The following is a 26,035-nucleotide window of genomic DNA, read 5'->3' as shown; positions in this document are numbered from 1 at the left end:
GAAAACGTTTATAGGTTTTTCCAAAAAGAGCCAATTGAGAGTGAAACGTTTGACAAAGGGCTCGAAAAACTCCAGCAGCTCGGAACCTTTATGAAAGTGCCAAATATGAATCACTGCAATGTGGATGCCAGACGGGCCTTTCCTGTGTTGCTTAGAGAGCCCATTGGATCAGAGCGGCCTGAACAAGCAAGGGGGGGTTTAAGTGTTGCAGATTGCTGCACTGTACCGCACCGTAGATATGACTTGATGCTCCTGCTCCTTCTCTGCAGCATGGGTGGTCTCTGTTTGATTTTATAGTGCCACCTATTAGCACCACAAGCCGGTGATTTATGCTGCTGTCAGCTTCAACTTTATCGGCTCCGTCAACCACTGGTGAATTGTGGGTAAGCTGGCAAAACCTACACTTTAGCACCTCCTACTCTGGGGCTAAAGAAAACTACCCCTGAGAGCAGAAAGCAAGAAAAAAGAACTGTTAAAAAAGGAAAATAGAATTTAGATAAATAACAACCTTGCCGACTACTGAGGCCTCTTCTGTGGAAAGCTTCCAGCCTAAACATCTGGCTGGCTGCATATAAGGAAGAGCCCATTTCTAGTTTAAAGCAAGGTGAGAACAGAGGAATTCATGCTGAAACAGAAACAAATTATTGTAGACAAGTCTTAGCAGAAAAATATCATTAATTAAAGGCCTTGCATTCCTTGAAGGAATGCATATTGCACACCACCTTTCATGCCAGAGTTTTACACTAAAATCATCTTATACTGAGAAGTGACAGAGTTATAGTCTGTTTGGTTGAACCTTATAAATGCCGTTACGCATGATCTCATGCAGTATTTTGAGATCCTACTAAATGTAATAGCACTCATTATATGTGTTGAGGATGACTCAGCAACATCAAATTTGAACTTAATATCTGTAAAATTAACCGAGTTATAACCATTTTTGTCTCTGCTAATGTTGATTAGTTGTGGAGGCCATATTAAAGTGGTGTGACTCCAAAAGTTAAGCAGTTATAAATGTTCATCCAGTTCTTATTTTATAGGAGTTTCAATCAAATCTGGCCAGTGGTTCATGAGATAGTTTGCTAACAGACAGACTCAGCTGTTTGCAATAGTTAGTGGGAAAGTTTTAAAAACATATTCCATGCATTCTGTGGTTGCTCAACGTATCTTTTTTGGAGGACTCTCAGCTACAACCACACCAAAATTTAGCACAACATCTGTAAAATTGACCAAGTTGTTGCTATTTTTGTGTTTGCTTAGCTGTGATGGCCATCTTCATTAGGATTGGCTCCAATCATTAATCAGTTGTAGATGTACATCCAATGATCACTTTCTGAGAGTTTCATTAAAATCTGCCGTGTGGTTGATGAGATATTTTGCTAACTCTACAGACAAACAAACACACAGTCACAGGAAAAACCTCATCTCCTTTCGCCTTAGGTGGCAGGCCATAATTAGCCTGATTCTCAATAAATACATATATAATGGAAAAATGCACTAAGCACTTAATTTAATGTTCTCATGCTCAGTGGAAAAGCTGTTGAAAACTAAGCCAATTATTTGATGGGCAGTTGTTCTGCGTCAGGTTGTGTGGTAAAAAGTCATGGAAACTGTGGGTAACAGCACTTATTCGATGGAGAAAAAGGTGTTATTCCCCGTGGGCAGAACAAGGAATGGGTTTTTTTGCTTGCTTTTAATGAGGTTGTTGGATTTATCTTGGACCACTGGTCTGGGCCAATTTCAACAAACACAGAAATTAAAGGAAGGTGGACTTTGCATGGGGGTGATTTATAGGATTTTATACAATAAGGAGCATATTAAGGAAGAAAAAAACCCCACTGCTGCTACTGTGATCCTGAGAGTGCTGCAATGAAAATTAACATTCTGATTTGTGAAAAAGAGGCAGGAAATGCCTGGAATAATTGTCCTCACTGCAGTTCCAGATTGGGAATCCTTTAACTTCATTAAATACTTGTTAAAATAAAGGCTTAGGATTCCTCGAAGGAATGCATATCGCCTGCTACCGTTCATGCCAGAGTTTTAGACTCAGATCAGTCTATGTTGAGAAATAAGTTGTAGCTGTTTCGGTTGTGGTTTGGTTGGTTTGTGGAGTGAATCACTCTTGGCTTCGACCACATCAATTTTTAGCTCAGTATCTGTAAAACTGACTCAGTTTTAGCCATTTTTGTGTTGGTTAATGTGGATTAGCTGTGGTGACCATATTGAATTGGAAGGAGCCCAAAGTTAATCATTTGTAGAAGTATTTTCAGTGATCACATTCTGAAAGATTCATTAAAATCTGTCCAGATATTTTGCTAACAGACCAACAGGGTTGATTCCAACAGGTAATGCTAAAGTTTTAAGTAATTATTTCCCACAATAAGCAGAACTTGTATGTGTTGTTACTGACTCTTCCCTTCTACCACACCAAATTTAAGCACAATGTATGTCAAATTTACTGAAATATGGTCATGTTTGTGTTTTTCAAAGTTATTTGGCTGTGGCCACCATCTTAAATTGAGTTGGCTCCAAAAGTTTTTTGTAGATGTACATCCAAAGATTACTTCCTGAAAGTTTCATTAAAATCCTTTCACTGGTTCACGAGATATTGTGCTAACAGACAGACAAAGTTGACTCCAAGTAGTGGTATTAAATAATGGCAAAATCTTAGACACCAAAACTTTTCCCCATAACTGTAACCCAGCATGCACATCCCAAATTTGATTTGTAAGAGTTTCAAATGCAACAAACATAATAACACAAACCTGTCAGCTTACAGGGTGTGGCTGACTTTTCAGAACCGGAGCTCAGCGACAATTTTAATCTAATTTTAGCCATGTGTGATGTGGACGGCTGTGAATGTGCATCTCTGCGCTCAGAAAAATGTGACGTTTTTTTTTCCCCCGCAGCACATGGAGAGCCAGCAGAACATTCTGCAGGAGTGAGTTTCTCACCGCAACATGACTGCGCGTGTTGATGGGGAAAAAACAAACTGAGTGGAGCTGAGCGCTGGATGCAAGCACAGCAAAAACATGGAGAGCTGAAGCTAGTGGAGCTGACAAAATGACAACTCATCACATTCCTGTGCATGAAAGGTTCTCAACAAGCTGTTTAGTTTTTGTTTATTAAGCCATGAAACATAATTTTATGTCCAAACTGATCAAAATTACAACTGGAGAACACAGTTTGGAAACAACAATTCACAAACCAGTGGTGTCACAGTTAAGATGTCCGCCTCCGGAATAAAATAGGATCTAAGTGGATCAGCCAGGTCTGAACGGGACCAAAGCTTGTGGTAAATATCAGAAGCTGGACAAAACCTTCAACCTACTTTAGTTTGAATTTCTTAAAGATACTTCAGCTCTACTGAAGTGGGGTTTGATGATAAGATTATTAACAATAAAGATCTAACCTGTTGCAGATAGCTCTTTGAACGACCAGAGGGTCCAGTTTACAGCTAGTCCAAGTTCAGAAAGGATTACTGTTGTTTTTGTAAACCAGTCTCAACACTTTCATAGCAGTTCATGCAAAAGCTACTTTATAGGCATTTTATACAATGTGATTTTTGGTTATTATTTAAATGCTGACTCAGCAATCTCAACTGAGAAAATACAGAGCAGCATGGCAAAGAATAAAATAAAATTAAAAAGAATAAAATAGAATACCACCTGACTCTCAGCTGAACAGTCAGGTGGTAGAGGAGGAGCAATGTCTGCCATGTGGGGGTAGATTTATTTTATTTTATTTGAATTTAAGTTGGCTGTCCTGGCACACACTCCTTACCAGCTGGTGGCAGTAATGCACCATAAAGTTGTTTGCTAATTGCCAATAAACACCACCAAGAAGAAGAAGAAGACACGTGAAAGTATTCCAAAGTGAGCAATGGTTACCAAAATAAAGCAAACAGCAAATTCTGCTCAGCAACGTTGTCAAGAGGAAAAACAAAACATCTGACATCTCTGTCCTGGCTTCGCTTGACGAGTCAACCCAAAGTAAGCTCATCTGATCTTCAAACACACTTTCAAAGTAACTGTAAGAAGTGTAATGGCATTTATTAGTACTCATAGCAGTACTCTATGGTGGCAGTACATGCAGCTGCCTCGTGTTTGCATATCCTTCAGCCCATCACACACATCCCCGGTGAATTGTTGCTGCTGGCTACAAGCAGGGTGTGACTGGTGGCGAAGGCCTCTCCGTGGTGTAAAGCGGTTTCCTTAATTTATGCTGGGTCAGAACCAGAGGTCATATTTTTGAGATGAGAAAAAAAAAAGCCCAGCAAGGTCACACGCTAGCTTTCCAGCTGCCAAAAAAGTGTGATCAAACAGTTCCTAATTAGAACCATATAATTTGGTAACGTTATGATATTAAAGCTGGCAGAGTCGGTTTTCCCAAGCAAAACTGACTTCATGAGTGGCTGACCATAATTTGGGGGTTTGTTGCGTATATGCAGAGGGGTTATGGTGCAGGAGGAGGTTGTGTGCGTGCGTCTGNGGGTGGGGGTGGGGGGTGGGGGGGGAGCAGGAATGATGGGCGTTCCTCCAGAGACAGAGGTGTTTTGGAGGGAAAAAAATGGTTGGTAACAAGTCAAGTGTGCGTTTGTTTGGCCCAGAAGCGAGACAGCTCCGGGATGAAAGGCCAGGGAGTCGGCAGGAACATCACCGTGTCACAGGCGAGGCTCTTCAGCTTTCAACTGTCACTGTCAAGGAAAAAAAAAAACTTTACTAACATCTCACAGGCGGAGGCCACGACTGCAGTGACTGCTGTCAGTTGTCATGGTGACGAGGAAAAACAAACAGACTAACAAAGACAACAACTTGTTAGTGCAGAGAGAAAAAAAAAAAAAGACAGATGGGGAAGCAAAAATCTTAACATTTATGATGTGGTTTACCAGAGCAGCTTCACATTTATGGGAATATACTTAATTTGTTTTCTTGCTTCCTAATGGGAAAATTTATATTGATTATATTTGAAGCAGCGTCTACAAAGCCAAGATCAGCTCAGGTTAATGACGGGAAACAGATGGAAACAAACCGCAGAATAAAACTGGACTGACAATGTTATAAACAAAAAAAAAAAAATACACCAAATACCGTACTTAATTAAATACATATTTTATTTAGCTAGATTTCAAAGGTTTATATGCCAAAGTATTTTATGACATGGCAGACATGGAGGGGCTACTGTAGCCAATTACATGGTTCCCTGAAGGGGTCAAATTTCTGCTTTTTGTAGTTAAAAACTAAAAACTGGTGAACTTTAGTGGTTGTAGATTTTAAGTGACTTCTTAGGTTTTAATCTTCATGCTAAAGTAATTTAGGTTATATACCTCGAGAGGCATTGTTCATGTTTTAGAAACATGTTGCTTTTTAACAAGTTATTGGTTCTTAAATTGATTGATTAGTTTGGTTTTATGTTAAAGTTATGAACAATTGTTTTCTAACCTGATGTAAAAAGCTTCTTAAATAAAGTTTAATTCTGACCAGATTGATGAGCTAAAGGCTAGTCTGAGTGAGTGCTTTATATCAGTTCATATAAACTCTATTTCATCAATCTTTACATCAGTGTCAGTTTTGTACTTCATGGTTATTCCAGCAGAAATGTTATGATATTTCTGCAGGAAGTGTCCTGATCTGCACCTGAAGTGCTACTGCTAGCTGCTGCTGTTGGTATTTGCACTTGCACATTTTTCTAAATATCAATGTAATGCAAAATTGGCAGCAGCAGTTTAGAAAATAGTGTTCACATAAACCACTATAAAATGTTTGAACTTGTTTTGAGGCAGGAATACTTCAGACTAGCTGTTGGCTTGTCAGTCAGGTGAGAATTAAGCTGTTTCTCTAAAAGGAAATCATTCAAAGACCCATCTACAACAGGTAAGATTTCTATTGTTCTGAACCGTTCCATACAACCCCACTTCATCATTTCTGAATTATTCTTTTAATGTGATGTTTTAAACAAAGTATTTAGAAAAAAAACAATTAAACAAAACACTGATGTGGAAATGGAAAGACTTAAAAATGTTCGAATTTACTGACATAAAACAACAGACTGTGTATCAAGTTTTCATGTCATGACTTATCCCCAGCATCTCAGAGAGTTCCCGTTGGAAAATGTGTGAATTGATTCTTTAAACACATGTGTTGCTTGGGAGAGAAGTTTGCTCAGCTCAGTGAAGCATTGTGACCCCTCATGGCCAGGTCGTCAGTCAGGCATGCCGGAGAGATTCAACGGAACAAGAGGAGGCGAGGATTCGTGAAGAGTCGGAGACCACGGAGCCGTGTCCCCAGAGACTTCGAGCTGTCTCACTCCGTCTGTTGACACTCTCCTACTCCATTGACTTTTTCATTAACCCCTTATCAAAATGTTTTTCTCTCCCACACTCCACTGACATTAACACAATTCCCTTTTCCCCTCACAGCCGATCCTGTTTCAGCTGTTCCCCCTTGTGGTCAGATTTGGTAGGAGGGGGGTTTACAGTCTGCTTTAACAACACAAGGATAAATTTGTTTTATCTTGTTTATTCTAGACGTCTGACCTTTACTCTTCTATTATGTTAAAAAGTAAAATTAGAGGCTTAAATATTTTTCCTTTAATGAACCAAGTCAGTAAATGCGTGATCCAGCATTCACGCTTCTGCTTTCCCGTTTCTAGTTTTGTATTTTTTTCAAACTGCTTTTGTAAACTTTGAGCTATTTTAACCTTTTACAAAGGAAAAACATTGGACTCTATTGGAAATATGGTGCTTTGACTTTTAATAATTGTAACTTTGGTGATTATAGTTTTTAACTTTAGTTTTGCTAAATGTAGCTCATATCTGTAATTTTGCTCATTTTTGCTACTGCTTTTCTAATTTTGGCAACTATTTTGATATTTCTAGCTACATTATTACTAATTTTAGCTTCTTTTCTGCTGATTCTCACCTTTAAAATACTTGCTGACATTATTTCTAGTGGCCTTTGTGTCTCTTTACAAGAAGCAGGTGAGCATCATTTATTAGGTGCTGAAGAGCACAAATTAGCCAAAATAACCGTTGACCTCTCTCACATTATAATTCCTTGCATTTTGCAGAGTTGCCAAAATAAATGTTTTCTTTGACTTTTATTAAGAGTTAGGCGTTTACTGCCTCTTCTGCACCGTTTTTCACTCTCCAACTTTAACCTCAGCTCCGCTCTGCCGTTCGTAAATTAATGGGACTTGTTTGCAGTGACTGAACAATTTATTTTGTTTATTCCTAACAAAGCAGAATTACTCTCTGACCGCTTTGCAGGAAGAAGAACAAGAGTTTCTGAAACTTTTAAACTTGTGAGAATTGTGAATTATTGAGAACATTGTTTTTGTTTTCTTCTTAAAGACCACTTTTCTCAGCTGCTTAACTACTTAGACATAAGAAAATGTTTGTCTTTGTGGTTTAATCTCTTATTAAATCACAGCAACAGCGCCTACTAGTGGTTGGAATAATGAGTAGGTGAACAATCCTGTAACAGTGGTTCCTATTTATGACAGCTCATGTTTTTTTCTTTAACATAATCACTTGAACATGATCAAACTCTTTTTATTGTAGCTTAAATCATAAAAAACCCTCAGTTTACATTGTTTCATTTAAGCTGTAGCATTCCCTTTGGAGACAATAAATGTCTAATAATGAAGATTCTTATAAGTACCCCACTTTTTTCCAGCACAAACGATGATGCATGGAAGGAAAGTGAGAAAAATCCACTTTAGCACAAAGTTACAACTCTTTCCTCATCATCTTTGTGATTCCATTATTTGCTCCCTGTATGACGGTCACAACGTATCTAAAATCTGAATTTTGGACTTAAAAGGAAGTGGAGACGGTCAGAATGTATTTTTTTTTGTACTTTTTTTAATTTAGATATCTTGTTTTATTAGGAAAAACCTCTCAAGTTTTCCCTTTAAGAGAAAAAGATGAGTACATGGAGGTCGAAGAGCCCTGCTTTGTCCAATAATCTGATATTTCTCACCATGTTCCAGATTTGAACTGTCGTCAGCCACATGCATAATTTTTTTATCCAGAATCATGCTTCCTCTGGCTCCACACTAAAGAGCAATTTGTTTTTATCACTCCTCCAGACTCCCTGGGATCACACTTTCACTCAGCCCCCTCTGCCTTATCTTGTTTCTTACAAAAAGGCGAACAAAAGAAATCAAGAATAGACTTTTTAATTAACAAAATTGTATTTCATATACAATTCCCTGAAGAAATGAGTGACAAAAAACAACAACGTAAGACAGCAGTACAAGCCATTTTCCCTGTTTTGATCAGTTTGTTCAGTATGGAAAATGTTTGGAGGAAGGCTGTGTGATGTAGTTTATTAGTTGATCCGTAGAGCTGTTCAAAGACTTCATCAGATTACAGTCAGAGACATTTATACTTCATTGCATGGACTTCAGCTCCCACGTCAGTTGAGAACCAAAAATGAAAAACAGATATCTTTGCATTGCATCAGAAAAAAAAGGTTTTCTGGAAATAAAAGTAAAGACAACAACATTTGTAGACATTTATACCCCTCGTCAAAAGTTGATCTCAACCGCGTGGTATTTTTAAGTCAAACGCGGCTTTTGTTGAAAGAAGCTGTTCGAGGAACGCTCAGAACGCCTCCTCTGCGTTTCGGCTCCTGGAAGCCTTGAGCTGTTTGAGGCGCTCGATGCACTCCTCCACACTGCGCTCGCCGTGGACTATGTTGTCCCGGGTGCGGACGTTCACAGTGCTGCTCTTCTTCTCCTTCTCTCCCACCACTTTTCCCATCAGGGCAACATGCAAAGACAAGAAACAGAAAAAAAAAAAAAATCAATATCTATATAGGCAGCGTTGGAGATGAGGAGAAAAAGGACAGGACTGAAAGAAATGAATGTTGCCACTGACCCAGAATGAAGTTGTACTGAGCTATTTGAGCATTTCTGATCTTTTTGTTCAGAGTGCAGCTGGCGTCCAGATCCACGTCAGCCATGAAGCCGCTGTTATGGAAGTCCTGCTTGATCTACAAACCACAGAAAGATCATCATTCACGTTTTCAACATGTTTTTAGTTGTAATAATTACAAGTATTGCCTTTAAAAAGGTGCTCATTGTAAACTATAAAGTCAAACATCAAAAAGTTACCCTGAATTATATCAAATGGTTCAGTTTGAAAGAGTTTACTCCAGTAGTTTTTCCAGATATATTAATGTACAATTTGAAAATGTGGGTACACGCTCAATGTAAACAATTTGCCAAAAGCAATGTGGACTTGAGGCACATGTTTGACCTGCATTAGGCTGGCTGTAGACTGTAGGTAGATAAATACGTCAGAATTGGACAAGAAAGAACAAATAAGACAAGTGTTCAGACTAAACGTATCGGATCAAGCAGGGCTGTGGAACACCACAAACACAGCTCGACTTTTATGAAACTTCTGCTAAACCGGTAAGTTTACAGCTCCAGTGGGTTTTTAACTCTATCCCAAACGACTCCTATATGGACTTATTCTTTGTCACTTTGGCTGTTTCTGTAGGTAAACCAACACATGTGGCTGTTAGGAGCCATTCTCAAATTTTGTCTGTATTTTTTGTAATTTAAGGACAGATTAACCATCGATATGAAAAAAATGTGTGGATTTTATTTCTTACTTTATAATTTTGACTGTTCTTCATGACATTGGAGTGCGTTCTTTAAATTAACAAGTTTATTTTATAATTGGCCTTCTGAGCAGAAGTCACTGTTTAATTCAAACATCTTATTTAGAACAGGCATTAGCACGTGTCTGAGGTGATCCTCCCAAAAATAGACAACTCCAGCATTTCAATGCATCTCTGGTGACCCCTTGTGACTTTAATAATGTCCCATCCAGATCCACTGTCCTAAACTGTGACTTGCATGACAATATGTTGACAAACCTTTCAGGACACATCAGTCTGTGAGAAGTAAAATACATGCAGATATTTAAAGACAATCATTAGGTTCAGTATGAACCAGTTTGAATTTCTGGACAGAAATGAGAAAAATGAGCCTGAAATTTTGGAAACTGATGCCTTCACCGCTTTAAAATACTTTATATAAACATGCTTTTCAGTGTTTTTTTTTTTTATCTTTAGAACTTTATATGATATCTGATTATTTACGTATTTAGTCCCATGTAATCTTTATTTTTGGACATTTGTCACAGTTTCTTTAATTAGTTAAAACACTTAAATAACTGCATTTGTCTCAAGGAGAAAAATAAAATCAATAAAACTAATTTGTGTTTTTTCTTTGACAAGCATCAGTCTGACCTAGAATCAACTGCAGTCCAACACCTTCAGCTTAGTGTCGGACATAAAACCTTTACTTCACAACTTCCAGACCATCCCAGAAATATATATTTGTACTCAGGTAGCTGAGGCCGGTGACTGCTTACTTTCTCAGCGTACTCCTCGCAGGTTTGTCCCACGGGGATGACCATCACTTGACGGGGAGAAATCCACAGTGGCCTGAAAAAGAACAAGATGTCTGCATTTATCTGAGGCCATACACAACCTGAAAAGGAAACTTCTGAAAATATTTGTAGCTGTAGAAAACTGAAGTGTTTCTACTTCTGCCCAAACAACCTGGAAATCATGATCACGGGATAAACTACTACAAGAATTTATTTTTTACATATATATATAAAATAACATCTTTGTTTACAAACCATTTGCCTCCATAGTTTTCAGTCAGAATAGCGATCATCCTCTCGACTGATCCCAGGATGGCTCTGTGGATGATCACTGGTCTCTTTTGGTCATCACCATCATGACTACAAACAAACAAACAAAAACAAAAATCTAAATCCAGCATAAAATACAAGATCTTTAACAAATTTAATACCTGCAGTTACACACCTGTTGAAAGTAGCAAGTAAAAGTCACGGTACCTCAGTTTGAAAGGAATTGAAATTTTGCAGCAATCATTATAAACCTTACACAGTTCTGGAATGATTAAAAGTTGAACCTGATTATAAGACTTTGTTGGGGCCAGGCAGGACTATCTTAATGAAATCTAAAAAAAAAAAAGAAGCTATTTATTATATTCATTTTCCTTTTCATTTATCGTATTTGCTCTTTATTTAATCAGGAAAGTCTCATTGAGATGCAACATCATCTTCCAGGCAGTCTGGGTAAAAGTAATGGCAAGATTAAAAAAAAAAAAATCTATTTTAGATAAAAGTTTCACAGACAAACAATTTCAAAAGCTAATACAATATGAAATTGCACCTAACAGATCATGAAATAATAAAGTTGCATCTGTAAGTAGGTTACACTTTTATATTCTTTCTTGGTAAAAATGGGGAAATTAGAGGATTTTGAATCTTTCCTGAGAATTCATGTCAGTTTCTTTCCTTCTATTGTTGCTCATTTACTTACAGCTTTTGTTGCCATTTTTTCCCCTCCCGATTGTTTTAGTAAAGAAAACATCCCATATTAAATGATGACATCTTCTAACATGTATGCAAGCAAAGAAAATTAATATGATGTGGGGTTCTTACCATCCAGCTCTGGTTCATCATATATTAACATATTTGATGCTTTGAAATTGGTGCTTTTTTAATTCCAATAAAACAGTTTAACTCTGAACAGATCAGGAGATTTTGTAGCATCAAACATATATATTTTTTTCACTTCAACATCAAGTAAAAAGAATTGAACCGTTACCCGACAAAGTTGAGATTAAAGCGGATGGGCAGCTGGAAATCAAGCTGTATGGTGGCACACTGATGGTATCGACCGATGGCGTCCTTGATTTGAATATCAATCTGCAGACAGAAGACACGTGTGGTCAGCAGCACCCCTCCTGCTGATTTACAGTTAAAGCTGCATCAACGAGGCGTCGCACAGCTCACCTTGGGTCCGTAGAACGCTCCGTCACCCGGGTTCAGAACCCATTTCTCTCCAAACTCATTCAAACTGTTCTCCAGTTGCTGTGGATTAAAAAAAAATAAAAAGAATTATATGTTGTTCTACTGTGGATATTGTAACAAAGCAATGACCTTTTCTTTATCTGGATCTAATCACTGAGCTGACAAATGTTGACTTTTTACAATGTTTTATGGCCGTGCCTAAAGATTAATAACAGGAGAGAAATGCATAGAAAGCTTTTTTGTTTGTTTGTTTACTGCTTGTGACAAGTTTATCAAGTTTCTGTTACAAACACTAAAACACACAGAAAAAAAATAAAATAAAATTGAAGGAGAAAAGCAAATACAATTTAAAGGACAACAAAAACTGTTTATTATGTGAGACAAAAACCTTCAACACACAAAATTTCAAAATATAAAACAACCAAATATAAAATCTTTTTGTGTCAGAAATGTGATCTGCAGACTGCTGCTGAAAAAGCAGGTCTGTTTAAATTTATTTCAGGCTTTGTAGCAGCCAACTAACACCTTTTCACCCATTCAGAGCCCGCCAGAAAAGCCCTTCATTGTAAAGTGACGCCCAGAATGAAACACAGACACACACGTTTATTATCAGCTGTCATTTAACACCGATTCCATAAATTTATCACTGAGTTCAAGTGGTCCCAGGATGGCTCCGTGCTGCGTTTCATCTGATGCTATAAGCAGAAACCATTAAATACTCATTATCACCCAGTGCAGCTCGCTCTCCTGTTTTTGCTTAAGCATGCTTGATTTAAATACAAGCTGAGCCGATTAGAGCTGACGAACTGATGTATACAAATAAATAAACAATATAACTGAGATGATCTTAAGGAAACCAATTTGAGCACAGGCAGGCAGAGGCAGCGCCAATGTCAGGATCTAATGTCTGGTCAAGAAAAATGCATTCTTTTTGAACAAATGGCAGTTCTACAGAAAATGCTAATTTATTTTTAAACACTAAATCTCACTCTGCCGTTTGCTTTCTGTGAAGAGTTGCTACAGAACATATAATCCAGCTTGGTTCATTGGGGAGACTGTGTGAGTGGGGTTTATGTTTTGTAATAAAAAGGACAAAAACAAAAGGCTTTCTAATTACCTTCTCAGCTTGGACCCACATCTCTGGATCTCCCAGGAACTTCTCTGGTCTTGTGGAAAGGTTGAGTTTGAAAGTGAAGCCAAACACTTCATACACGGTTCGCAGGAAGTCCAGGCAGCCCTTAATCTCCTCTTCTATCTGGGATTATTGACAACAGAAACACCGTTTTAAAAGATAATTTGACAAAATCCTAAATCCATTGTTGTTATCTGGCAGCCCCCGGACATGAAGTGGCCCAAGAATCAGTTGTAACCCAGCTCAGAAAAGTGAGTGGCAGCAGTTCTTCAGCTCATCAGACACTTGTTCACAGTACATGATCCTGTTTATGAAATAATAATTATAGATGTAATGGGTTAGCTTAGTGGCTAACCCGACACTAAGCTCAACTCCTAAATAGATCATGCTTGTGTGTTTTAACTGTTTAACATCCATAACTAGATTAAGAACTCTACAAAAACTACAATTATTTTAGACAAAGTTTGGTTAGATTTCAGCTTAGTCTTCTATGGACAGTTTATGAATGTTGTTTAAAAGTCTTCAATATAAAAATGCTCCTGTAGTCATTTAATATATTAATTGTCCCCATTATCTTATTTAGTAATAATCAATTTTAACATCTGTATTTGACATTTATGTACAGTAATTCAAAAAACTACTTTTTTGTCACCTTTGGAAATTAAAAGTGTAGCAAATGCCAGAAAAAATTTGGAAAAAAACAAAAGTAAATGAAAAACTGCCCTCCACACTGCCTGCTTGGAAAAATACCGGCCCTTGGTCAAATTTCACTGATCACTGATTTATATACGTCTATATTCTGAAACACGTCAACTTACATACGTTTAGCAACCAGTTGGGCTGCAAAGGACAGTAAAATTAAATAAAAGCCAAAAACAAACTGACTAGCTTGGTTTAACTCGGTGAACATGCATCACCTTCTGTGCAGAAAGGTTTCACCTTGGTTTGATTTTTTTTTTTTAAGCAGTAAAGACAGTGAGAGAACAAGCAGCTGCTGCAAATAAAGAGACAAATTAAAAGTGTAATTACCGCTGAACCAAGTGCAATTGAATAATGACCCATCTGGTCCACTGCCAAAAGTGGTAAATAAAAACAAAATCTGTCTAAAGCTGACTGCAAATTGCTGGATCACATTTGAACCCACTAAGAGGGAAATCACTTAGGTTTTCTAAATTTCTGTCGAGTTTAATCGTTCCTGGCAGTGATTCAGGTCAAAGAACTTACAAATTGATAATCAGGGAGCAGTTGCATGTGGACTTTTCATCTGCAAATGACAAACTATTCATCACAAACAACATAACCACAATGCAAGCAAGACAGTGATGTATTGAGAACTTTTAGACCTTGAAATCTTGCAAATAAGAATTGTGTTTAACGTTTTTCCTTTAACACTGCTTAAGTTTTTATTTCCCCCCAAAAAAGTAATGAATATTATTTTAACAAATGTAACAAATAAACAGTGTTTGTATCAATACGCATTAACAAATGTGAGGTGAAATGCAGCAGTTTTATGACTAAAATCTGTTCCCCAATAGAACTGTACACATTCAGCATTGTAATTTCATATTTTTGAACAGAAAATAAAAACTGGTTATAAGGTCATGTAGAAAAATAAAGATTGTCTTTTATTTTCACATTTCTCCTTTTTAAACTTAGAACTTACATTATTCAAGATACATAACAACTAAACCTGAGAAATTTAAATGGCTGATTTTATTCATTTTTTTTTTTTAATTTTCAGACTCAGCCTCAACAAACACTGCCTCAGGCTTTGCCACTAGAGGCAAATTATCAGCCACATAGTGCTTCAGGCCTTTTTTTATTTTTTAAACAAGGCTTTCACCTGAAAAGTGCCTTTTATGAGAGGCGTTTGGTGCAGGTCTCACCTGCTCCATGGAGCAGAAGATATGCGCATCATCCTGCTGGAAGCGGCGGACTCTGGTGAGGCCAGTCAGAGCTCCTGACAGCTCGTTTCTGTGCAGGACACCAAAGTCGGCCATGCGGAGGGGCAGCTCTCTCCAGGAACGGGGACGGTGATCAAACATCAGACTGGCGCCAAGCAGCACAGCGAGCAGAGAGTAAAAATGCAACTGTCAGCTTCAATCTGGAGTTCTCACAATGCTGGAAAATTGCTCCTCTGATTCGGTGCTCCTCTGAAAGCCTGAGTTTAATGTTTGATGTAGCTGATAATCATCACAACAAAACATGTTGGCGAGCTCAATTTGGATTCAAATGTGATGTACAGAGGAGAGCAGACTCAGTAAGGCAGGTAAAAAAAAAAAAAAAAAAAAGAATGGAGACAAAGGATTTGAACACAAAGACTCACAGATTGGCACTACGTTCTGCAATGCAGCATTCAGCAGTAAATGGAACTGGGTCATTTTACCACTGAAAACACTGCAACTGTATCCATCTTTTATGTGCAGAGCTGAACTTGTTTAAAAAAAAAACCTACTTCTGGAGCAGAGAAATGTAAAGGTATTTCAAAAAGACTGAGTCAACAACTGATAACAAGCTTCTGTGTACAGTCTCATAAAGCTGGGCAATTATGGGTCTTATTTTTACTTACAAAGTTAAATATTGCATCAAAGCCAAACATTTTGCACTGAAAAAGTATTCATTTATTTATACTAAAATACATTAAATGTTGATGTAAAACAAGCTCTCCTGCCTCCTACACAGTGATTCCTTTGATTACAGGCTATGTTTTCAGTTCTCTTTTTATTTTTGTATTCTCCAAGTACCAGCAAAACCATACTTCATTTGAAAACATACTAAAAATCTATGAAAAAGACAAGAAAGAGAAAGCTCACCAATGTCCAGGGCAGTTCATTGGTTTGAGTGCAAAGGTTTCCTTCTCTGCTTGAAAGGAGAACATGTTCTCGCTGTAGTGCTGCCAGTGTCCGGAGGTCACCCAGAGCTGGCTGTTGTAGATGTTGGGGGTCACCACCTCCTGGAAACCCCTCTTTCTGTACTCACTCTGTCAAATAAAGACCACAATGTTCCTCATTAGACCTACAGAGCCTTTATGTCGTTCAAGAGACAGTTTACGGTTACAAACAGCTGCCTAAACTGAATCCTGTCAGAGCCTTTATAGTTCTGCACACTTCCATCTGCTTTTGTTTTTACATTGTAAAGGATTTGAGGAAAACTGAAATGAAAATACTTTTATTTTTTAAATGCAAGTGGGACTACATCTTACCATTTAATTAGCTTGCTCTGTCTCATTTGATTTCACTTTAACAAATCAAAAATGTGAGAACAAAAGAATTAATAAAATGAAACCCTGTGCAACAGATTGTAAATTTTCAGTTAGAGTATCAGAGTTACAGAGTGGAAATGTTTTTTTTTTCTTCTTCTCATGCAGGCAGAGAGTCTTTTAAAACCCATCCTCATTCTTCAAAATCTTCTCAGTTAGAAATCCATTTATCCACATTAAAGTGAAATTGCTTCCGATGCGTTTTCCACTATGACTGCACACACTGAAAACCAAGATTTGAGAAGCAATTTTTTGCTTTGTGTAATTGAGCAACAGAGCCTTTCTTCAACGCTGTCACATGTATTCGATTTACACATTTTAAAAGCATTTGTTCCCTTCCAGAACTAGAATAGTCAGCAGACAGGACTTTGATCAAAGGTTGTGTCAAGGTGAAAGACACGGATTACATCTTAGCCAAGATGGGATAACAGGGAGCTTAAAGGGACGGTTCAGATATTTGGAAGTGGAGTTCTGTGGAAAGGTTATGAACAATTAGCATCTTACCTGTTGTAGATAGTTGGAGAGATACAGTTCAGTTCTGACTGGATTAATGAGCTAACAGCTAATCCAAGCAGGGACCATCTTAAAATAATTAGGGCTTAAAAAATTTCATAGCCGTTCCTGCAAACGCTATTTTATAAACCTAAAATATTCTAACATTTCATAAATATTATTGTGAAGTTCTTGCAAAAAGTTTAATCCAGGCTGCACATATAAATAACTACGCAATTCAAAACTGATGGCATTGTAAAACTTTATAAAAATACTATGAAATGCTATAAAACTTGACATTGGAGTTGTTTTAAGATAAACACAGTACAATCCACTTTGGTCTTGGCCCCGCCTGAATTAAATGTTAGCTCGTAAGTTCAATCAGTCCTCGTAAGCTTTTAACTGTTCATAAGTTTTTCACAGAACCCCACTTGAAAAGATCTGAACTATAATCTTAAAACCAAGCTTCAACAGCTTACTACTACTCCATTTTTTTTTTTGGCATAATGTAAAACAGTTGGACCATGAAGAATGTATTAATCACTGAGGATTCTGCAGCTCTGCTCAGTATCGCAGCAAAGGATAATGTGCAAGAAGTCAGCTTAATAAAGAGGTACTGAGGAACATGAAGTCATGGAGCTGTTGGAGCTGGACATCCAACATATGACTGAGCAGGTCCAGAATATTTAAGCTAAAGTGAGTCGATGCAGGATCCCCAGACTTCAATTTACTGACTATACATATACAAGGTTTTTTTTTATTGTTTTGCTGCCAAATTCAGTCAGTGAGTTTAGGTGTGGAGCTAAAAAACCTCCAGTGTCTCACAGATGAATATCTGTTTATTGCCTGCACACCTTTATGTATACCTGTTTTAGCTGCACAGTTTAGTTTTACTCTTTAAACTTAAATAATGTGTCTGTTAAAAGACCCAAGCAGTTTTTTTTTTATCCAGCAGCACATCACACATTTGACATCCATACACCTAAGAACTTCAAGAACTCTTAACTTCACCAATACTGGAAGGCTGTAATTAAACTTGTATGTACCATCTGAGCACAACAGCTATGCAGTTTCTGCCATGAACACTTTGTTCATTTTACTGTTTGTTGTGACGAACATTTGCATAATTGTATTCAAATGAAGTGCTTCTTTTGTTTCTGTATATTGTAATTTATGTGAGTAGCTGCACTCTTTTTGCTGATCATTATGCAAGGAAACACATTCAGACTTTTGTATATGACTTCCATAACTGATAAATGCTTTGGTAATGGATAAATAAATGTACATAAATACCTAATGGTTGTTTTATCAGAAAGGAAGGCATAACGATTATGAATTTTCCTTGCTATCTATGTTTTTAAAACAATTTTTTCCCCCTTTAATTTTCTACTTTTTCCCCCATTTAAAATAAAAACAGAAGTTTGACACCTCTGTAAATTATCTGTTTCTTACCAAACCGTTTATCAACTATATATATATATATATATATATATATATATATATATATATATATATATATATATATATATATAAAAAAGATTGGAAAAAAATATGACTGTGTTGCGTTGAATGCTGATGGAAATGGTAATCATAAAATGTTCAGTTAGGAGCAACTAAATGTGAAATCTGTTCATTTTATTTTCTTCAGGTCTGCTCGCAAAACTAAAGTTTCTGCCTTATAACCTCGACTTTTTCTTGCCCCTGAGAGCTTGGAGTGAGATCAAAGCAATTATCCTCTGTGGGGCTGACAGCTCTTACTCACTCTGATGAACTCAATCAGCGTGTTGTAGATGAATGCCCCTTTAGGAAGGAAGAAGCAGCTCCCTGGACTCAGTTCATGGAAGAAGAACAGATCCTGCTCCTGAATTTAAAAGATAAAAGAACGTAAGAAGTCTGTTAGTGTTTCAGAAAATTAAAAACAAGTAACACATAGGTCAAACTGGGTTTTGTTTATGATAATGCAAAACCTAATTACGTCTTAATTCCTGCTCGTGTTCCTGCATAGCTTGCTTTTCCACAAGCATAAATACAATGACTCAACAGCTACAGGAGCACACACCCTGGACCACAGACTTAAAAAAGTCAAGTCCAACTGCATGCCAGTGCCATCACTAATAACTACAAATGCATCAACAAACAGGTCATGGGCACATTTCTCTAATTATTTACAAATATTTAACTGAACATCTGTTGTAACACAAATGCATGTTACAATCCTGCTTGAAATTCACCACAAAAACTATATTTATAATTAGAAATACCTTTAAACATTCTTAAAGTATGACCAGGTAACATCTTGCATAATCTTAGCTGTTATATGTTTTTTATTTATTCAATTTGTATTTTATATACGTGTCCTCTGAAGCTCAGAAAGTACCAACACACCATAAATAACCCATCTTTATAACCATAAATCCTGCAGGTAATGACTTTAAACCTTTCCTTACTAACAACTTCTTTATATTATTGCTCATACCCGGCCCAGTTTGCGGTGATCTCTGTTCTTGGCCTCCTCCTGAAACTTCTCCCAGTCTTTGAGCATTTTGGGGTCAGGAAAGGAGATTCCATAGATCCTCTGGAGGGTTTCCATGTCTGCTTTTCCCTCCCAGTAAGTAGAAGAATTCTAGCACAGCACAAACAGAGACAGAGAAAGAGAGAGAGAAATAAAAAAACTTTCATCCTTCTTTAAAGTCCATCAAATCCCCAGAGAGTAAAACACAGGGTAACTCTGCTCCAGAAGTGGGAACAAACTAAATATATACAATAACAACATGCAGCTGTTAACAAAGACCAACCTTGTGGATTTTAAGAGCCTTGATCTTTCCGGTGTGTCTCACATGAGGCCCTCGACACAAATCAATTAGAGGACCGCATCTGAAATGACAAAGGTTTGATTGTTGTTTCACTCTTTGTTGTTTTGTTGAAGACAAAAACAAGCACTGAATATAACCCATATGTATGTTTACTTCAGTTTTTTTGTTTGTAAATGCACCCCAATAAAAACCAAACAGACAAACAAGTTTTTTCTTATACATTTCCCCATGAGTCTTCTATACAGAAAGTAGCAAACAAAATAAATGTAAAGTTATAGATGCAGTAAATGAATTGTTTTATGCTGTTCATAGAATATGTAGACGATAAAAAAAAACAAATATTTCACCAAATGACTCAGCTCTGGACTCACCTGTACACTGTGGTAGTAGGGGTGGTGACCTTCTCATTCAGAATGCGGCACTTAAACTTATTGTACTGTAAAAGACAAAAAACGCCTTCAGAATATTTACATATTTTGTCCTTCTTTCCCACGTATGTGTGTTTGCGTTTTATAATACCTTAAACATTTCCAAAAGAGTTTCCTTCTTTATTTCCAGCCTTTCAAACGGCTGCTTCTCTTTGATGATTTTCTTGCACAGGGTCTCCAGACAGGGAAAGTCATTACTCGATACGCCCCTGTTTGAAAGGAGAAAAAAGGTAAAAATAGCAGCAACAATGCATCTACCAGAGCTCTTTCAATAACACTGTATATTGCTTTGCACATTGTCTCCACTGCTTAATAAAATCTCCTACAGTTTCAAAAGGGCAGCATGGATGTAACCTTACATTTACCTGACTCTGTCCGCCCAGAAATTGAGCAAAGAAAATACTTTAAGTCGTTGGCTTTAGGGCTTAAGCAATGTCAAAATAACCTTGTAACAACCTTTTCTAAGAAGATCATTAGCAAAAACTGACTTCATTAGAGAGGTTGTAAAATTAATTACAGAAAGCTCTCCTGCAACCTAAAGCAGACAGAAAAGCACTTGGGTGCAGAGAAAATTTAAAAGAAAAATTATTTATAAGAAAAACAAAATGAACAAAATGTCTAAGTTCCAATCACTTTTGTGCTTATTAAGCCGGTTCTACAGGATAGATATATATTTAAAAAAGTCAAACGAACACCCAAGAAGATCCAGCTAGACAGCATTTCTTCAATGACAAGCAGACAGTACTTTACACTGTTGACCAGCAACCTCAAAAAAACCTGTTAGACACCTGCTACACCCTAAGTACACACAAGGAACGACAATTAGTGCCGTCAGAGATGAAGCTGAACCCAAAACAAGCAACTCACTCGTGCTCCAAAAACATATCGTAGTAGAAGCCATTCTCAATTGGGGGTCCGTAACAGAGGCAGCCGCCGTACACCTTCTCCATCGCTTCACCGAGAATATGAGCACTGGAGTGCCAGTAAACCTACAGAATACACACAAACGTATCATCCAGTTAGAAACATTTAGGCTCGATGAATTAGTGTTGCTTCTTTATTCTCAGGAGACACAAACAACAAGAACTTATAATAAAAGCTTAACCACTAAAATATCTTTATTTATTTATAGTTTCCTCAGTGTCTGAAAAATAAAAATCAATTACGGTAGTTGACAATTTTCCAAAAGTTCACATTAGAATTCTATGGCTATAAATTTAATAACTTAAAACTTATACCAAATTTCCAAGTACTGTATTACCAAGACTGGATAATTATACTTTCTAAAAATTCCCAACAAATGACACAAAGCATGACTAACATCTTTTCAAACGCGGCTCAGACAGATAAAAGAAAATCTGCAAAATATGAAGAATTTTGTTCCACTCAGTAAGATGATATTTAGGTTAAATTCACTACATGATATTTCCTCAATTCCATCCAAAAAATGAGATCAGAGGTGATGCAAACTTACAGCTTGAGCTTCTTCATCGTCAAACTTGAGCAACTGGAGGCTGCAGTCGTCTTCCAAAGGTCTGTCCAGGTCCCACACGCTGCCGTTTACTTTGGCGATCACCGTGTTATCCGCAAGGCCTTGACTGCACCATAAAATATGACACATTAAAAATAATGTGGCAGATAGCATCGAAATACAACAAACACATTATGTCAAATTACAGCGTTATCATTCTAATGGTAAAACATTGTTTAAGAATTGTTTTAAATACTAATTAATCTTCCTTATAGACATTTAGACCAGGTTAACATCAAAAACTCTTCATGTGACACAATTATGCAAAGAGAGCAAAGCTGTCACAGGAACATTAGCATAAAAAGGCCAGGACTAAACCAACATGGAGGACTGCTGGCCCTGACTTTTATAAGGATGCTCCTATTGACAATTCTGCCTGCTTTGATGCCTGAACACAATTCTGTCACTTAAAGTTATCTTGGACTATACTGATTAGAACAAATTGTCAGATGTTACCCATGTAATGTTTCCACAGGATTTTTTAGTCTAATGAGTTTTTTTTTTTCCTTTGTGCCAGATGATTTAATTGATTTTTTTCCTTTAATGAACCGTCAAAGGTTGCCCGGTGACATTTGCAGTAACTGGTTTTAATAACATCGTTTCTGTGAACCCTTTTGAAAAGAGTAACAATAATGGCAGGCTGCATAAATAAACCTGACACTTCATCTCCGGCAATCAAGTTTGAGTTTTGGGGCTTTTTAAATTCTACATTACAACAAGGTGTCATATCACGATAATTACGGCAGACCTATAATTACACTGACCTGATTCCACACGCCACTTGGTACGGAGTGGTCTTCCAGGACTCCGCCTCTACCACCTTCCCATCAGGCAGGGTCACCTTGATTGGTTTGCTGTCCTTTGCAGCTCTCTCCGCCATCAGAGCGTCGTGCTCAGCTTTCAGCTTTGCATACAAAGTAAGACGCTCCTCGATGTACTGAGGTGGTGGAGACAACTGGAGGAAAATAAAAGCTGCGCATAAATGGATTGGTAGCAGATAATGCTCTCCCTGTGTATGATGTTCATCGTGCGTTAATCTGCACAAATTACACATTTCTTTCCAACAGAAAAACAGTAACAGGTTCACTGTTTATTGGTTTGGTAAACTGAAACCAAACTAACCATCACAGCATTAGAGCTAGTTGAGATAAAATGCTGTCAGTGAATGGATTTGAACTACTATCTTCATGCTTGACCAAAAATGAAATGCCAGTGCAAAAAAAAAAAAGGAATAAATAATTACTGTAGCACCATTCAAACTTGGTAATGGTCTTTTATATGACAGATAAGCTGTTGTGACCTTGCATGTACAGTTTTTCATTTTAAATCATCTTTCACTCCTAATATCTGGTTTCAAAACTAATGAAATAAAAGCATTCAAACACAAGACATGAAGAGGATGTTCAAAATCTGTCTCAATTTTGAAAAGTTGTATTCTGAATATACTTGTAATATAATATGCTTATTTGTTAAAGAGTGGGTCTTCTGATCATCTAGTATGAAGAATTGCTTTGTAAGACATTTACACATTTAAATGTTATGTTTGGTGTACTGCGTGACAGGCATGGAGGACACAGGACAAAAAAATTATATACATATATAAATTGCTCAATAACTGTAATAATGTCCAATAGTGTGGAAAAACAGAAAATTTACTTTATTGTTGTGTTCATTTAATTTTCCTTTGATTATTCCTATTATTCTTTCTTTTTTTGTAATTTTTGTATTTAAATGATGATTTGTCTTTATCTGTGCATTCTATTTTTTGCATTTTCTCCCTGTTATCATTTCTATATTTCTTTGGCATACAGAAATAAATATGCTTTGGGTCTAAAAAAAATAACATTTTTTTTTTTTTACACATAATTTTTGCATTTTCTGTTCCTTGCAAATATAAACAAAAGCAAAATGCAGTTGTTTTATTTCTGCAATAAAAAATTCAAATAACACTTCAAAGAGGCTTTTGAAAAGACAAATTTTGTGCGCTTTCAAGAAATAAAAATATGTTAATGTCTATAATTTCCAGAGCAGGGAACCTGTTTTTGTCAGAAAATGGATTATTTATTAATAAAATTTCTTCCAGATTAAATGGTAAACACATTTTTCTGCAGCTTTATTATCATACAGTTATATAAGATAAAAAAGATCTACACCAATTTACATTATGATTACATTACTTGTATAAAAGAAAATAAAAACTTGTGTTTGCCAGAGCAGTAATGTTTTTGATAACTCACCTCAGATCTCACTGAAGAGTCGCCAGCAGCAGCTTTAGTTTTAGTTTTCTTTTTTCCTCCATCTTTACCACTTTCAGCTGACCCCTGTCCAAAAGTCATACCACTAAGTTACAAAAGTTGAATGAATGAATGAATGACATGTTTGGTTTGACATTTAATTGATTATTTTTCTATCTACATTTTAAACCTTCGGTTCATTCTGGAGATAGTTACAGCCTATTTAGCAAGACAGAAACGAGTCAAAAGTAGTTTTCTAAAGATATTACGTTGAATCCAGCAAAAATGGTGAGGAAATAAGACATTTACAGTACTCCAATCACTGCCTACACTTAAATCTGTGGAGATATAAATAGTGGGTTTTAAATGAAACCTAGCTAATTGACGGATCAAATGTATGCCGATTCACAGAGACAGACCTAATAGTTGATAAAATGCCTTAGGATATATTCTCACAAGTGTAAAATTAACTTTAGACAAAGAAATACTGAAATGCAAAAAAAATTATACAGAGTTTGGCGTAAGGCTAAGTTAGCTAACCCAAATAAACCGAAGATCCTCACGTAAATGAAACACGGTGTGAGCAATGCGCCCCATCAACATATTCATACAAAAAACTAAACTTCCGCATGTTAGCTTTATTAAAACAAAAGTCAGCATAAAAATGATACCAGGTGCCAGCTAGCCGAAGCGTTAGCGCCGCGTTGTTGGCAGAAGCTAATGACAGCATGAACCACCTTACAGGCAAGGCTTAAATGAGTTCAATTTATCCGCTCAAATCATTTTATTATTACCTTTTTGCCTTCCTCCACACTCAGTTCACTCATTTTCTCCACGACAGTTTGTTCGGCCATAACAAGTACAGAACTTGCCTAGTTTCAGAGCTAACTTGTGCTCTTAGAAGTATGTGGACTAAAGGCACAAGTACCGGGTTAGGGGTGATGACGTCACCCGGATATTCTGATGCAACATTGCCTCGTGGGCGGAGCTTTGTACGACAAAAATCTGACAATAAACTGTAGTTGGTGCTTTCTTTTTGTCATTTTTTCAAATAGTTAAATGAAAAAATACAATTGAACTGAATTAACTCATATTTTTATGATAATCAACAACTTGTTGCGGTGGACATTTCTTGTGCTGATAAATCAGTTTAGCAATCAATTTGACATTAAAAAATCAGTTGGCAAACTAAAAGCCATAGAAAAGAGAAGTGCCAAAACCAAAACTTTTTTTTTTTTTTTTTTTTTTTTGTCATATAAATCTGACTGTTTACAAATGGGTGTACTCAATTGGAATTAACTGATTGATTTAAATGTAACTCAATTAATGAGGAGTGAATTGGACTTCACTCAAAATGTATGTATGTATGTATGTATGTATGTATGTATCTATCTATCTATCTATCTATCTATCTATCTAAATTTTCAGTTTAAAACTTAACAGTAATGGACCTTTACAGGATGGATGTTGCTAATAAAAAGTTTTATATATTAATGTAAATCTAAAAGCTCTTAAGCTGATTAATGTTATTGTGAAGCAAAGCACACCTCATCCATTGATGATGCTGTTTTCGAATGGGATGGTTGTACAATCAATTTTCCTTCCAGCTATTTTTCTTACAAACACCAGATGGATACTCTCTGGTATTTTTATTTATTTATTTTTTTACAGTGAAAGTCTTCATTTTTGACCAACCGCTGTGTTTATTTTCATTTAAGTAGGGTAGCTTCCATGTGGGCGTTTTTATCATCTTAGTTTTGTTTCTAAAGAATAGTGCACAAAGTAAAACACCCATAGGACTGTGATGCTGATGTTGATACTAACTGCTTTTGATGGATTTTTATTTTTCAATTGACTAGATATTAAAAATAAAGTAATTTAAATTATTTGATTTACACTATGAATCGTTACAGGTTTTAGAAAGTAACATTTCTGAAGTATTACCAAAAGCTAAACTACGTTTTGCAACATATTTTGACAAGTAACGATCAAACAACAAAATACACGTCAGTGTTGCAAAAAAAGATTGGCTTTTATATACAAGTGACATAAAAATTTTATTGTATTAATTTTCTACTGAAGATATTCCTCTTTGCATCTTATTGTTATCTTTTTTCTGTATGCCTAAACACAACTCTTGCAGTCAATTTATTTTAATATGCATTTTTAAAATGATGGATACCTAATTATAAAAACCGTAATCATCCTGTTTTGCATTCTTGAGCAGCTAAAACATTATTGAGTGCAGGAAGATGTTTAAATAATTAAACAGAT

The 26,035-nt window shown here is 36.5% G+C and overlaps 1 protein-coding gene and 1 long non-coding RNA gene across 2 annotated transcripts; one reads left to right on the top strand and one right to left on the bottom strand.

Moving 5' to 3' along the window:
* The first annotated feature begins 3,851 nt into the window (after nucleotides 1-3,851).
* On the top strand, nucleotides 3,852-8,457 carry LOC119617151. Its single transcript, XR_005233338.1, has 2 exons — nucleotides 3,852-3,992; nucleotides 6,198-8,457. It is a non-coding gene; the product is annotated as an uncharacterized LOC119617151 (long non-coding RNA).
* Nucleotides 8,166-24,705, bottom strand: tars1 (threonyl-tRNA synthetase 1). The gene is made up of 19 exons (XM_017412223.3): nucleotides 24,556-24,705; nucleotides 23,765-23,848; nucleotides 22,292-22,482; nucleotides 21,471-21,594; nucleotides 20,864-20,985; nucleotides 20,088-20,205; nucleotides 19,940-20,004; nucleotides 19,551-19,629; nucleotides 19,232-19,378; nucleotides 18,518-18,616; nucleotides 15,818-15,984; nucleotides 14,891-15,053; nucleotides 12,990-13,127; nucleotides 11,855-11,932; nucleotides 11,667-11,767; nucleotides 10,667-10,771; nucleotides 10,394-10,466; nucleotides 8,885-8,999; nucleotides 8,166-8,757 (listed from the first exon to the last, which is right to left on the bottom strand). The coding sequence occupies exons 1-19, from the start codon at nucleotides 24,613-24,615 to the stop codon at nucleotides 8,609-8,611; spliced, it is 2,178 nt and encodes a 725-aa protein (XP_017267712.1). The 5' UTR covers nucleotides 24,616-24,705; the 3' UTR covers nucleotides 8,166-8,608.
* Nucleotides 24,706-26,035: the final 1,330 nt, after the last annotated feature.

Source organism: Kryptolebias marmoratus, linkage group LG1, assembly GCF_001649575.2.
Source record: "Kryptolebias marmoratus isolate JLee-2015 linkage group LG1, ASM164957v2, whole genome shotgun sequence".
Classification (NCBI taxonomy): domain Eukaryota; kingdom Metazoa; phylum Chordata; class Actinopteri; order Cyprinodontiformes; family Rivulidae; genus Kryptolebias; species Kryptolebias marmoratus.
This window is presented reverse-complemented; position numbering and strand designations above follow the sequence as displayed.